This window comes from Prionailurus bengalensis, chromosome D2 (assembly GCF_016509475.1).
Source record: "Prionailurus bengalensis isolate Pbe53 chromosome D2, Fcat_Pben_1.1_paternal_pri, whole genome shotgun sequence".
Classification (NCBI taxonomy): domain Eukaryota; kingdom Metazoa; phylum Chordata; class Mammalia; order Carnivora; family Felidae; genus Prionailurus; species Prionailurus bengalensis.
In genome coordinates, this window is record NC_057351.1 from 47440554 (window position 1) to 47456123 (window position 15570).

General features: G+C 41.6%; 1 protein-coding gene across 6 annotated transcripts in view; it reads left to right on the forward strand.

The window, feature by feature from the left end:
• The window catches only part of LOC122492975 (WASH complex subunit 2-like), a 61529-nt gene extending 46974 nt beyond the window's left edge, over positions 1-14555 (forward strand). For 2 of the 6 annotated variants that reach the window (XM_043596841.1, XM_043596842.1), the window contains exons 23-31: positions 2869-3051; positions 5910-6038; positions 6169-6249; positions 6859-6984; positions 8159-8221; positions 8578-8790; positions 10473-11090; positions 11888-12065; positions 13842-14555. In XM_043596841.1, the coding sequence (XP_043452776.1) occupies positions 2869-3051; positions 5910-6038; positions 6169-6249; positions 6859-6984; positions 8159-8221; positions 8578-8790; positions 10473-11090; positions 11888-12065; positions 13842-13981 (1731 nt within the window). In that variant the 3' untranslated portion in view covers positions 13982-14555. The remainder of the gene's footprint in view (positions 1-2868; positions 3052-5909; positions 6039-6168; positions 6250-6858; positions 6985-8158; positions 8222-8577; positions 8791-10472; positions 11091-11887; positions 12066-13841) is intronic. The other 4 variants (XM_043596843.1, XM_043596844.1, XM_043596845.1 and 1 more) reach the window with 2 other exon arrangements.
• The last annotated feature ends 1015 nt before the right edge of the window (positions 14556-15570 follow it).

Here is a 15570-nt window from a genome sequence, read left to right on the forward strand (position 1 = left end):
GGGTCTCTTTTCTGGGCAAATGTGCACACAGTGATGTGCGTGTCTCCTGTTTTACATTCTTTTGTCGTCTTGTGCCCATGTCCGTTTTGCCTTTCTCTCTCCAGGGTGTTCTTCCACATCTTGTTTTTCATTTTGGTTTTCTCTCTGCATGTTTGCTCTTTCTGACTTGTTCTCTTTGTAGCATTTCTGTTATCCCTGCTTCCACTTGTACTTGAATTAAAATGGCAGTTTTAAGATTTTAGTTTCCCATTCCTTTACATTTAGTGGATGTTGGCTGTGAATTAGAGAGCAAAGTGAAATTTATCTCTCTTCTAAAACCTTTGCTTTCTTCTCCTGGGTGGTCTGTTATCTCCTCCTGTGAAAAGGCTGCTGGCTGCACCTGGAGGTCAGTGATGTGCACCTCTTTTTTTTCTAACCTTTCCTGTTCTCTGCGTGTTCAGCTATTCACATTCAACCTCTGTTTCAGGACCTGTGTGAAGAGTATTGTATATACTTTTCCTGTTGAGGCTCCTTAGAGCTGCAGTGATACAAATTTTTCACTTGTGCCTGAGACACTGTGACATTGTCTACCTGTAGTTTCTATGTGGACCTGTTCTCTGTTCCTGTAGCCCAAGTTACCCCAGTCATAGCCCCTTCCATACTTGAATTCTAATTGCTTATTGTACTGCTGGCCCTGACTTGAGTGTAAGCTCCTTGAGGATTGGGACCAGGTTTCTTTTGCTCATCATTATATCTGTAGTACTTAGCATGTTACCTCACACATACTAGGCACTTTTATTTTTATTTATTTATTTTTTAAGTTTTATTTACTTTGAGACAGAGAGGGAGAGCATGAGCAGGGGAGGGGCAGAGACAAGGAGAGAGAGAATCCCAAGAATCTCTGCTTCTCCCAAGCAGAGAATCCATACTGTCAGTGCAGAGCCCGACACGGGGCTCACACTCACAAACTGTGAGATCATGACCTGAGCCGAAATCAAGAGTTACCACTTAACCGACTGAGCCACCCAGGCACCCCCATACTAGGCACTTTTAAATTACGTATTTCTTCTGGGGTGCCTGGGTGGCTCAGTCAGTTAAGTGTTCAAGTCTTGGTTTTGGCTCAGGTCATTATCTTGCAGCTTTGTGGGTTCAAGGCCCGCATCAGGCTCTACACTGGCAGCTCAGAACCTGCTTGGGATTCTCTCTCTCTCTCTCTCTCTCTCTCTCTCTCTCCCCCCTCCCCATTCACACTATCTCTGTCTCTCTCAAAATAAATAAACTTAAATAAATTACATATTTCTTCAAACAAGCATAGTTTTCACAGTTTAACCACTCAAATTAGGATGCATTTCACAATCAGTGGCATATTTTAGACTTGTTTTTTTCTTTCTCAGTGGTTCATAGAGTAATAGTGGATCTTAAAATCAATGGTATCTTACTTGAAATGTGGAACTTGTTGAATGAATAAATGCTACATTTTAGGATCATTTTAGTGATTCTTATAATTGCATAATACAGTGTGAGCCTTCTACAATTTAAGTAATTTTGTCAGGTTTCTTCTTGGGACTTAGGTATTAATTAAATACTAGGAAATAATATGATCCACTCCTAGTGATGGATATTTGTGCTTTCTCTGTGACTGGCAAATTATTATTATTATTATTTTTTTTTTTTAATTTTTTTTTCAACATTTATTTATTTTTGGGACAGAGAGAGACAGAGCATGAATGGGGGAGGGGCAGAGAGAGGGAGACACAGAATCGGAAACAGGCTCCAGGCTCCGAGCCATCAGCCCAGAGCCCGACGCGGGGCTCGAACTCCCGGACCGCGAGATCGTGACCTGGCTGAAGTCGGACGCTTAACCGACTGCGCCACCCAGGCGCCCCTATTATTATTATTATTATTATTATTATTTTTAACTTTAATGTATTTTTTGACATTTATTTATTTATTTTTTTAATATATGAAATTTATTGTCAAATTGGTTTCCATACAACACCCAGTGCTAATCCCAAAAGACGCCCTCTTCAATACCCATCACCCACCCTCCCCTCCCTCCCACCCCCCATCAGCCCTCAGTTTGTTCTCATTTTTTTTTTTAATTTTTTTTTAATGCTTATTTATTTTTGAGACAGAGAGAGGCAGAGCATGAACGGGGGAGGGTCAGAGAGAGAGGGAGATAAAGAACCGGAAGCAGGCTCCAGGCTCTGAGCCATCAGTCCAGAGCCCGACGCGGGGCTCGAACTCACGGACCGCGAGATCGTGACCTGAGCTGAAGTCGGACGCTTAACCGACTGAGCCACCCAGGCGCCCCTGTTCTCATTTTTTAAGAGTCTCTTATGCTTTGGCTCTCTCCCACTCCAACCTCTCTCTCTCTTTTTTTTTTTTCCTTCTCCTCCCCACCTGGGTTCCTGTTAAGTTTCTTAGGATCCACGTAAGAGTGAAAACATATAGTATCTGTCTTTCTCTGTATGGTTTATTTCACTTAGCATAACACTCTCCAGTTCCGTCCACATTGCTACAAAGGGCCATATTTCATTCTTTCTCATTGTGACTGGCAAGTTATTTATAGCTCATGAGCAACTGATGTAGATCAGGGTTGTAAATATGTATATCTCTTGATAGGCTGGAGGGACCTGTGACTTTAAACTGGTTGGAAAAATCATCTTTGGCTGTGAATTACCTGTGTAAGAATCTCTGTTGGAGTAGCTGATTGAGAGTTGACCTTAGTATTTTGTTACTTGGGGTTAATGTGATTAGCTATAGTGCCCTGAAACACGCAAATGTCGCAGTTACTGAATTAATGAAGAGTTGGGAAGGCCCCTCAGTAGAATTTGTATTTCTAGATGTTACTTATTTTTTTTTTTTTTTTACTGTTTCCATTTTCAGGGAGGACCTTTGACTATATCTACTCAGGAGTCGGTTGAGCATTCTGATTTATTTTCTTCATCATCCCCCTTGGACAAAGGAACCAAAAGTAGAACCAAAACTGTTCTTAGTTTATTTGATGAGGAAGAAGATAAAACAGAAGATCAAAATAGCATCCACGCTCCAAAGAAAGAAGTGGGAAAGGTGAGCAAAAAGCAATAAAGTTTCAGGGTTTTGAAAGGGTTAAAGAATCTCATTTTAAGGGGTCAGTTCTGTCATATGAGTTACTAAAGAATTGAGGGTTCTGGTTTCTCTTCATCTTCACTAGCACTTGTTGATTTTTTTCTGTAATGGCCACATGTGGGTGAGGGTGTGGGGAAACTAGAATCCTCCTGCGTTGCTGTTGGGAATGTAAATTAGTGTAGCCACTTCAGAAAACAATTCGGTAGTTCCTGAAATTATTAAACATGAGTCCCCCACAAGGCCCAGCAATTCCACTCCTGGGTATATCCAAGAGTAATGAAGACATATTCACACACAACTAGAATGTAATGTTCTTAACAGCGTTATTTATATTTATTATATATATATATATATATATATATATATATATATATTTATATTTATTATAGTCAGAAGATGGAAAGAACTCAAAGTCCATCAGTTGATGAGTGGATAAACAATGTAGTGTATCTATTCAAAATGGCATATTATTTGGCAATAAAAGGAATAAGTTACTAATACATGCTACAACATGATGAACCTTGAAAACATGCTGAAAGAAAGAAACCAGTGATAAAGGACTACGTATTTTATGATTCCATTTATTTGAATGTCCTGAATTGGCAAATCCATAGAGCTACAAAGAAGTGGTTGCCAGGGTCTGGGGGAATGGATGGATGAGAATGCAGAGTGACTGCTAATAGGTTTGGGGTTTCTTTTGGGGTAATGGGAAAGTTCTAAACTTACCTGGTGGTGGTGTTTGCACAACTCTGTGAATATACTAAAAATCACTGAATTACACACTAGGTGAATTTTATGGTGTATGAATTTTATCTCAGTAGAGATATTTAAAAAAAAAAGAAACCCAAACAGGTGCCAGGCCATATTGCCAGTGTTTTTCGTAAACCAAACTGAGGAAATGGTCCATGTTGATTTCTATAAAAAAAATGTTTTATTATTTTTTATTACAGTAGAAGTATAACCCTGTTTATGAACGAGAGCTACACAGAGTGAATATGAATTACTTGCTGTATTTTCTTCCAGTCTTTTACTCTGTGTGATTTTGTACTGTGATTTTCATGGTCGTGAAAGTTTTAAAAAAATATTTTCATTTATTTATTTTTATGTATTTGTTTACTTTTTAAGTTTCTTCATTTTTTGAGAGAGACAGAGAAAGTGAGTGGGGGAGGCAGAGGGAGAGGGAAAGAGAGAATCTCGAGCAGGCTCCACACTGCCAGTGTGGAGCTTGATGTGAGGCCTGAACCATGAGATTGTGACCTTGAGCTGAAACCAAGAGTTGGATGCTTAACCAGCTGAGCCACCCAGGTGCCCCAATGGTCATGAAACTTTTAAACTTAGCTACTGTGTTACTGTGTTGCTGTGGGTTTTTATGTATAGTCAGTAATAATAATTAGTGACTTTTTAATGTGACACATCTCCTCAGTTGTGAGGGTTCTTTTGTTTCATCTGTGGTCGTGATACTAAATGTTATGGGTGAGAGAGTCTGCATTCTGTGAATGGAAGTCTCTGTTCTTGGATTCCACACAAGATTTATGTGAGGCTCTGCTTTCAAATAAAAACAGCCAGAAGGGAAGTAGCACGAAGGAATTTATGAAAGCGGAAACACTCTCAAGGTGGGAGAGCGGGCAGGTTCTGTAAGGTGAAGCCTGTCCCCAGTTTGTTTTGAGATTGGATGTTATAGGGTCTCTCTGGGCTGGGAGCTGGGGTAGTCTCTAATGGAGGCTGCTTCCAGTCCTTTGGGGAGCTCCTCCCACAGGTTGGGAGGGGGGGTTTTTGACCCTTCAAAGATTGTATAGGAAAGGTCATGGCAGCCTTTCTCCATTGTCGGGGTGGGGGGTTGTACCCGCAAAGCAAAAGCATTGTGACCAGTCTAGGGGTTACCCTGGGCAGAGGTGGAAGAGGAGAATGCGCGTTCTGCACTTGTGGGTCTTTGGTCTGTCAGCCCCAGGGTCTTGCAAGCCACAAGGTCAGGATGTTGTGTCCTCGGGTTTTTAATGTGTACCTTACTTATCATCGTCCTTGTGTCCAGCCTTTGTCCCTATCAATCCCCTTCAAGGACTTGGGTCTCTGACTCGGGGCATTCCTTCCACTGCTCTGTTACAGTAGCTTGTACTTAACATAAAGAAGAGCTCTTCTGAATCGGCCCCCTGGAAATAACAAAAACAAAAAAGCAAAAAAAGGTAAAGAAGAAATAGGGAAGTATTTAAGAATGTCACATCTGGGATATTACAGTGTCAAATCAAGTAATGTGAATAGTAATTTTCAAATGTCAGCTACCCTATCAAACAAAAATAACTTGTTTGGAAGATAGTGGGATGGAAGGTGGGTGGGCATAGGAGAAGGTTGGCTCATCATCCCTGTGCCAGGTCTTTAGAGTAAGACGCTGACAGATTAGGGATACACACTTGACCACTGTGTAGTTTTTGGTATTAAGTGAGCTGCTCTTCTTCCCTTTGGAAATGAGATGGAGAAAACTTACTTGATTTTGTGTTTTCACCCTTAAAATGTTTCTCATTATGGAATTAATGGGTTGTTTTATAAATAAAAAGTTCAGACATTTGTTACAGGCTGAAGGAGGATCTTTCCAGATGATGTATATGTTAATGTATTCCAGATCTGCATTTGCAAATGTATTTCGCACTATCTCTGGTAGCTCCATAGCCTTGTGTTGTGTGAATGTGTCATTCCCTTTGTGATTGGCACTTAGGCTGTGTCCAGCCTGTAGTCATTGGAAACAGCTGCAGGGGATATCTTTGTAGTTGCATGTTTGTAGCTGTGATTTCCTTGAGGTAAATCCTTACAACTCCTCTTTTTTCCAGGGTCCTGATCCTGATACTCGCCCAAAGAGCACAGGTGTCTTTCAGGATGAAGAGCTCCTTTTTAGTCACAAGCTCCAGAAGGACAATGATCCAGATGTTGACCTCTTCTCTGGCACCAAGAAAACCAGGGTCAGTTTCAAAAGGTTCTTCACATCATGACTTTGTTACTGTATTAAATATTATAAGTCAATAGCTCACCTAACTCTTTTTGTAAACTGCTTTTGTTTTGAATATTGAATTTGAGTTTTGTCTATTCCAGTTACTAGAGCCAAGTGCTGGGAGCCTATTTGGGGATGATGAAGATGATGATCTTTTCAGCCCTGCCAAGTCACAGCCTTTGGTATCAGCCTTTTGCTCTCAATACTGGGGTGTGGGGAAGGCCTCTGGGAAGGAAATTAATGTGTACTTATAAGAGGAAAACACGCAGAGAATTTTGGCGCTTACCAGTGAAGGAATGGCAAATGGCACGCTGATGATAGCATTTGTGGTGTCCTCATCTTATGTTTCCTAATTAACATTAAAGCATTAACTAACCCAAGCTCTTAATGTATTACAGATTTGTTTGGTTTTTAAGTTGGTTATTGAAAGACCAGTGCATGCCACACGGTGACTAAATACCCATGCCTTTCAGGTGCAAAGCTTTAAATTTGAGTGTTAGCCTGTTTGTGTCATTTGTCTCCACCCCAGTAGATTTTGTTAAGCACTCTCTATTTTGTTTAGCATAGCAGGAACTCCCGAGAAGGTCACGGTCTTTAGAATGCCATTTCTGAAATGCTGCATTAGTTGTATTAGTTCACCTAATGTTGAAATGTTCAAATGTTGTATTAGTTCAACTCTCATTCAAGAAATGACCCAAAACTCAGAAGCCAGATTGTTTTTATGTATTATGACTTTTCTTTAAAATTTCTGACATAGATGACAGGTGGTTGGTATTCTTTTTCTTTTGAAGATCTCAGAAAAGAAGAAGGTAGTGAAAAAAGACCACTCTGTATCCTCTGTCAAGAACCAGAAACATCCTGAATCCACTCAGCAGGGTATCAAAGAAAAAAGCACATTGAAACCGGAAACACCTCAGGTTAGAACTGCTTAAGGACTTTCAGCTCTTGCTTGTATCCCAGGACAGAGGGACTCCATCATGCATACCCAAGGGTACTCAGAGTTCTCTTGATTAGGGAGGAAACAGCAGCTAGGATGACTTCTCTCTCTTTATTGTATGGTTTTTAAAAAAATTTCTTTTTCTAATTAAAAAAATTTTTAAAGTAAAGCTCTACATCCAGTGTGGGGCTTGAACTCATGACCTAGAGATCAAGATTTGTATTCTCTACCAACTGAGCCAGCCAGGCTCCCCTACTGTGTTTTTGTTTTGTTTTGTTTTGTTTTGTTTTGTTTTGTTTTAAACACACTTCTCTGCCGCCTCATCTGTTCTCACTGTACACTCCAGTCTCATGAAGCTATACTTGTGATTACTGTTTTTGGACGACCTTCAAATTCAGTTCCAAGGTAGAGTTAATACAGGGTGAAGAATCTTCTTCCCATTAGAACCTCCATTTCTCCCTTTGGACTACCTTGGAGTAGAATTACATTAGAATTAAACATAAATTGTATCCAATTCCTTGGTTCCCCTTGGTTCCCCTATTTTCTTGGTTACCTCTTCTGAGGTCACTGCTGATAGGTCTCCGTTCTCAGCAGTCTTCTCTCCGGAGCTCCTCCTGGGAACAGGCCATGACTGGAAAGTGAGTTCTGGTTCTGGATTCCAGCTGTCTCTGGATGTCTCACTGAGGCTTCAGTGTCCTGAGCTGTGAAAACAAAGCCCTGGGAATAGCACGTCTCCAGTGACTTGTCCCAAGTTTCAACTTCCTTTGCTTCTAGAACCTCAGTGTGTTAGGTTGTGGGTGAATTTCTGTGTGCTCTGTGACATTTGCTGTGTGGGATAACCAGCATGGTAATTTTGCCAACTGGTCAGATTTTGGTACTCTGATAACCCTGTGGTTCTTACGAATCTAATTCATGATCTTTGTCTGCCTTTACTCCATTTACGGTCTGCCAGCGTTCCTCTCACGCAGCAGAAGAAGAGGCATAAGTGAAAGATTTTGAGGCCCCAGGAGAGATTTGAATGCCTTTCCCTAATTAGAATCACAGAAAGTGACAGCTTCACCTTCCATCAAATTTAATAGACATAAGTGTAATCCAAGAGACACTTTTCTTTCTATTTCCCTAATGGATTGTTAACCAAATGTAATTTCACACAGGACTCACCAGGTCCCGCTCCATTTAAAACCAAAGAACCATCCCCTCGGATCTGGAAAATACAAGTAATTATAACGTGTCTGGAATCTTCACTGCCTGCCTTGTGGCATCTATAAACTTTTTTGAATATTTACTTTTGTCAACTGTTGCCAGGCATTTTCGCATCTCTTCCCCACCCTCTAGTTGTTGCTTCTTGTGTGCTGCGTCTGTAACATCTTTTCTTTGGTCCCAGTGGTGGGCACAGGTATATAATCCTCTATTTTAATTCTAAGACTTGATCGGGAGACTTCCCTGCATTTCTCTCTCTCCTGTTGTATTATACATTATGTACACCGCGTCTCTTGTCATGTGTTACACTAGTAATCATAGACTGCTGAGTTTTAAGAAGACATACAGAGTAAGTGTCATTTTTCTCTTTTAGGCAAATTTAGCGATTAATCCAGCAGCCTTGCTGCCTGCAGCGGCTCCCCAGATCTCTGGAGTAAAACCTGTTTTGCCAGAATTGGCTTTTCCTTCATCTGAACCTGAGAGGATCCACGGTCTGGAAAGTATGCCCGCTCTTCCTAGTAGTGGGGAGGCCGGCGTGAGTTTTGATCTTCCAGCTCAGGCAGACACCTTACACAGTGCAAATAAGGTGATGAAGCCACCTTTGCTTGCTTTCTTGCTTTTTTTTTTTTTTTTTTTTAAATCCAGAATAACTTGTATATTTCTAACTAGTCCATCAGTTATACAATCATAGGCTGCCTCCCACTAACCATTTGAAGGAGACACCTCAGCCTTCCTTCAGCCTCTCCACCCTCCTTACACCTTCCTAATTCTGCGTCCACTTTTCCATTGCCCGTATTTGTTACTTTTACATTCTGCTCAGTATCCACAGTGAAGTCCCACTGTCTCCAGGCTCTCCTGCGTTGCCACCTGCAGGCCTAAACAGAGCAGATCGTGTCCCTCCTCTGCTGGCTCCTTACTGCCCAAAGGAGGACATTCAGGCTCCTCGGTTTGCTATTAAAGCCTCTTACAATCCACACTAACCGAAACTTCCACCTTGCCCACCAACCACTCCACACCGTCAGCCTACGCTGCAGTCACACCAGGCACCATTCCTTGAACACACACACAACCACCTACTGCTGCCAGCAGCTTGTGCTGCTACCTCTGTCAGCAGTGCTCTTGCCCATCGACAGACTGCTCAAACTTCACTGCTTCTGTGATACTTCCCCTGGTGCCCTCTTGTGTTAGGCTCCCTTCTCTGAGATCCCATGGCAGTTACTTCCCAGCTGGTATGGTCCTGTCACCCTGTTCCACAGGACTGTGGGTATGTGCTGCATGGACTGAACTCTTCGAGGTTTTGCTCTCATTTTAGTTGGTTCTCTTTTTTCTACCTAGTCTTCCTTCTCTAGAAAATCTTAGCTGATGTCTGAGTAAGCAACAGCACCTAAGATAACTCTGGTGAATACATTCATTTTAAGTGTTTCCAAAACTCTTTTCCTCGTGAAAAAGAAAATATCCTTCTTTTTGTTCTATTTTTTGTCAGCCTTTGGTGAGGGGGAGGGTAAGTTTACATTGGCTACTTCATAAAATTATTTGTGAAATTTCCTTGAAATAGGTAAACATAGCCAAGTACTTTGGCCAAAGAAGCTTGTACCTTCTTAAGACTACTTGATTGTATATTTTGGAAAATATCACAAATACTGCATTATTGCTAATGAGTAACTTCTGTTTTGAGGTTATATTAAAAGTTCTGATTTCTAAGCCACATTTTTTATGTCAAATATTCAACATTTAAATTTAGTGTTTGTTGACTTGAAGAGAAGAGCACGTTAGATTCCCTGTCTTTGAATTTTCTCTTATCTTCCTGGTTTTGGAGCCTGATTGTAGGCTAGCCTCTTGTAAAGGTTAGCACTAGAATTCCCCCTAATTCTCTCTTGTTTTGAAAGAGACCCACATGTAAACCAAGGGCAGAGTAAGGGCCGGGAAGGGTTGTGGCACACAGAGTACCAACATGCCTGCTTTGCAGGGTTCCAGCAGCAGATGAAGCCTTTTGTATGAAATTAAACAGAAATTGCCCTGCAAAGACTCCATGGGGAACACTGAAGGATTAAGAGTAACATAGTCTTGGAGTAGCTATTAAACGTCTTTGGAAATCTTTAGGAAATAATCCTTTCTCTGTCTTGGATAATAATCTTGATTGAGGGATTGAGGTAGACCAGACAACCTTATAATATTTTGAGTCACTGATTATTTGCTACGTTAGCTTTGAACACCTTTTTGTTCTTCTTTTTAATCGTTAGATCAACACATGGTTTTTTGCCATTGCAGAGTCGGGTCAAAGTGAAAGGGAAGCGTAGACCGCAGACCCGTGCGGCTCGGAGGTTGGCTGCCCAGGAGTCCGGTGAGGCCGAGGATGTGAGTGTCCCCAGAAGATCCATTGCACGCTTGGCAGATGGCGACATTTCACCAGGTGACCCTCAACCACAGCCCAGGGCAGCTGGGAGAAAAGACATCTCTGAGGAGGCTGAGGCAGCTGCAGCTCCAACTTGGGCAGGTGGTCCTGTACCTGAAGTAGACAGAAGCCCCTTTGCGAAATCTCTGGGTCAGCCTCTTGAGGATGACATTTTTGATTCTGGAGATATCTTTTCCAAGGGCACTGGCTCTCAGCCCACGGGGAGAAGAAAAGCCAAGACAAAGGCAGCAGATGGCCTGGCCAACCCAACAGGGGGAAGTAAAGAGAAGAGCCCCATGTTTCCCTCTCTAGGTGAGGCAGGCAGTGATGATGATCTCTTCCAGTCTGTTAAACCAAAACCAGCAAAGAAAACAAATCCTTTCCCGCTCCTGGAAGATGAGGATGATCTCTTTACAGATCAGAAAGGCAAGAAGAATGAGTCCAAATCCAACGGTCACCAGGAGGCCATCTCAAAAGCACAAGATATTTTTGAGGTAAAAGGACATGAGAGTACTTTCTGGGCCTGTTTCTGTGTTAAGACAAACCCCGGATTGGCTCATTTGAGCCATAGGTTACAATAAGCTCATTTCATTGCTGCTTGCTACCTATTTGCTTAGTACTTACAATTAGGATCTTTTATTAGTTACTCTGAAATTTACTCAAAAGTAGGTTTTTGTTTTGTTTCACGTGGGGGTGGTTCTTGGCTGGCTATGGCCATTGACACAAGTCTTGATTTTCATAGTTTTTATCAGCATGTTGCTTCAGTCAGCTTTCTTGGCATGCTGCTCTATGACATATATAAAGCAGCATCAGTGCAGCTTAAGTGTTTCGCCTCTGGTTCTTGGGGAAACAGGCCCTAGCTGGAGTACAGGCAGTAAGGCCTTCAAGTGCTACTCTCTGAGCAGGTGTTTATTGAACATCTGGGTACTAGAGACACAAAGTGAACTAGGACCAGTGTGTAAGGGGAATTGGATACAGGCAGGGCAACAGATAAATAAAATGTTTTCAGATAATGTTAAGTGGCATAATGAAAACAGCTCTGGTCAGTGAGACAGAGTGATGGAAAGGGTAGGAGGCACTCCTTAAGAAAGGACTGGAAGAGAAAGTCTCTCTACAGAGGTGGCATTTGAGCTGGGGCTAGAAGAAAGACAAGGACTGGGCCAGGCAGAGAGCTGGAGTGGGGCATTCCAGGCAGGGAGGGCAGGTCACATGGCTGTTGCAAACTATAGTGGCAGTTTGTATTTCTACCACTTGATTTAAAATTGTTTTACTTCTGTTTTGGCTCAACAAGGATGATATATTTGCTACAGAAGCAATTAAACCCTCGCAAAAAGCAAGAGAGAAGGAAAGAACATTTGAATCCAACTTGTTTGATGATAACATTGATATCTTTGCTGACCTAACTGTAAAACCAAAAGAAAAGTCCAAAAAGAAAGTGGAAGCTAAGTCTATATTTGATGATGATATGGGTAAGTTTGATTTTCTACACATGACACAGAGAGTCATTGCCATTCAGGGACTTGGTACTTCTCCTACCTTTGTTTCGGCCCTTTCCTGGAAAACATTCCCCCCTGGGTTTCCTTTGGCTTGCTGTATAGTCCTGAGTTAGGCTGAGAATGGATAAGTAAATGGACTAGTTACTTTGGTGAAACAACTTTTTGCTCTGATGGACATCAAGGAATTTGAAGGAGCCTGGATTTTGACCTTAAGTACAATTTAACTTTTATATTAGTGTGCCCCCTGCCAATTATCTGTGATAACTCAGAACATTCTGATGTTACGAAGGGAGGCTCAGAAACTGCCCCACATGCTGAAGTTGGCTGAGGTGGCTGCCTCAGGCGTGGGGCACTTGTCTGAGTCAGAGTTCTAACTGAGGAGTGAGTGTCAGTCATTCAGAGAATGGAGGGGGCCAGTGCAGGAGGAAAGTGGTGCTATACATGAAAGCAGGTTATAACTCAGACTTAGCATCTCACAAAAGATCTTCTGGGTTTGTAAACATGCTCATTTGGGCAAACCAAATGCCTAAACTCAAATGTGGGGCTTCTGATATGTCTGGTGTTGATGGGTAGGACTTGAGTTGAGGCCAAATGCACACTGTCTCCTCCTTCCCCCCTCTCTCCCAGGTCTAGACCTTGGGGTTAATTGGGAGAAAGCAGCTGCACTGCCACATGGGGCCTGGTCCTGGAGTAAGCTGTGTGCTGTGTCTCCACCTGCTTCCCACCACAGGGGATGCAGAAGAGACTTCGCTGTTTTTAGTTTTGTTTGTTTTTAATTACAGAAAAAAGTAATACATACCTGTTGTAATAGATTAGTATTATTTGGAAAATGTAAAATGTGAAAAACAATCCCTAGAGGTCACCATTGTTGAGTGTTGGGTGTATATATCTTTTCAGCTGTGGTGATGATAATACAGCTTTGCATATGTAGAAAGGTATGCTTATTTTTTCCAAAATATGAATATATTTTATCTGTTCTGCAGTCCTTTTAGTCACTTACTGTCTTCCCATGCCAGTACATAGAGATCTATCTGCTTCCTTGTTGTTAGTGGTTGTGTAGTATCCTTTTGTGTTTAGCCATTAGCACATTGAAGGTGATCTAGGTTGTTGCCAAGTTTTCTTTGTTACAAATAATGCCAGGCCTTTAACATTTGTGTATACGTATCTCTATGTAAACATGCTCAAATCTCTGTAGGATGGAATCTTAGCAGTAACATTGCAGGTGAGTCACAAAACACTACAGTCAGTGAAACAACTGAACACGAATGTAGTCATAAAGACTTACATTCTTAGAATTGACATGTCTCAGATAGGTGCATTTATTTTAAAAGAGGGTGACTCCTATGTTGGATTTCCCTTTGCTTATTTGTATTGCCCTTTCCTTTGAAAACCTTGTGGGAAGAGAATGTAGAAGTAGGTATAATGTCACGTAAAGTCAGGGGCTGGATTGGAGTTCCAGTTATCCTTCCCTTTTTCCTGTCCTCCATGTGAACACGCATACATTTGTAGTTGAGAAAATTGTGATCTGCAAGAACTTATGATTTGTATGTGGTCGTAAAACTTAATTAGTAGCAAAGCCAGGACCAGTATCTAAGAGGCTTGGCTCTTAGTGTTCTTGGTATCCCATACTGTTATCAGACTTGAGTATTTGATGATTTATGTAGCTGTGTCTTAAAAGCACCCATTTTCTTGCCTGTTCAGCAAATCTTTTTCTTTTCTTCTTCTTTTTTTTTTTTTTTCTTTTTAAAGATGATATCTTCTCCTCTGGTATCCAGGCTAAGACAACCAAACCAAAAAGTCGATCTTCACAGGCAGCACCCGAACCAAGATCTGAACAGAAGGTGTCCAACATATTTGATGATCCCTTGAATGCCTTTGGAGGCCAGTAGAGCAGGGTATCACATCTCACTCTTCAGCTACATCCTTGAGTTATTGATGCTGTCTTACGTGCTCATCGTCTTAATTGAATTAGAAAAAGCAAATAATGAAACAGTACACCTTTCTTACCCAGCATACTTAGTATTTTTCTGCCCTGGTTTTAATCATGCTTAATACTGCAAAACAAAAATAAATATTTCACAGTGTTGTTGTTTGTTTTTTTTTTTTTTTTTAACTATATTTTTATTTAATTAGCCTTGATGGGGTCACAGTATGATTTAGGGCATGTTGGAGAAGAAACCTCTGTGTGCCTTTCATGAGTGGGCGGGAATTCCAGAGGAAGCAATGGCAGACAGATGATCAGGAGTCTTCCTTTCATGGATAAAAGCCCTAGCTTAGAGCCTAGGCAGGTGATAGAGGAAGGGGATGGGATTATGTATTTCATGACTCTTTGCAGTCTGAGAGGAGGTTTCCTCTTATTCCAATGAATTTTGAAAATGCCTCTATAGGTTAATTAAGGCAAGGTTTGGTAAACTGTGGCCCTCTGTTGTCTGTTTTTGTAAATAAAGTTTTATTGGAACACAACCATGCCCATTCATTTACATGTTGTCTATGGCTGTTTTCACCCTACCTATGATGCTGGAGTTCAGTAGTTATGACAGGATGGCCCACAAAACCTAAGATACCTTCTATCTGTCCCTTTACAGAAGCAGTTTTCTGACCCTTGCTCTAAGGCATCCATTTCCATTTCTTTGGAACTTTGAAAAACGCAGAATGAACCTAGATACTGGAAGGAAAAGTGCTGAGGATGGAAATGTCCTCCTGTAGAGCAGCACTCACTGTTCCATAGAACTTTGAACTGATGGGAATATTCTGTAACTGTTGTCTAATGTGGTAGCCACTAGCTGCACGTGTAGCTGACCCCTCCTCCAGTCTGTGTTTTCTTGGACTATGCCTCCTTGGTGCTAAGTATTCAAATTATAACCATGGCATAGTCTTGTTCTTTTTGGTTTTTGCTTTTTTTAAATTTGTTTTATTATTTTTTTTATTTTTAGGGAGAGAATGAGGGAGAGGGGCACAGAGAGAGAGAGAGAGAGAGGATCTTAAGCAGGCTCCATGCTCAGTGCAGAGCCTGATGTGGGTGGGGCTCAATCTCAAGACCCTGGGATCATGACCTGAGCTGAAATCAAGAGTTGGATGCTCAACCAACTGAGCCACCCAACTGAGCCACAGCCTTTTTTTATTTAAAAAAGAAATTTTTTTAATGTTTATTTTGAGAGCACACGTGTGCTTGTGACTGAATGGGGGAGAGGCAGAGAGAGAGAGAGACAATCCCAAGCAGGCTCTGTGCTGCTAGCGTAGAGCCCAAATGCAGGGCTCTACCTCCCGAACCATAGGATCATGACCTGGGCCAAAATCAAGAGTCAGCTGCTCGCACAACTGAATGAGGCTTTCAGGCACCCCATCCATGGCACAGTCTCGTAGGCAGGCCCGTTTGGTTTCACCAATCCTGAAAGCACTAACTTCTTCCTTGGGCACTTTTAAGATTGAACTTGGAACTGCTGATTTTGAGAGATTTGGTAGAGCTCTCACAGATCAA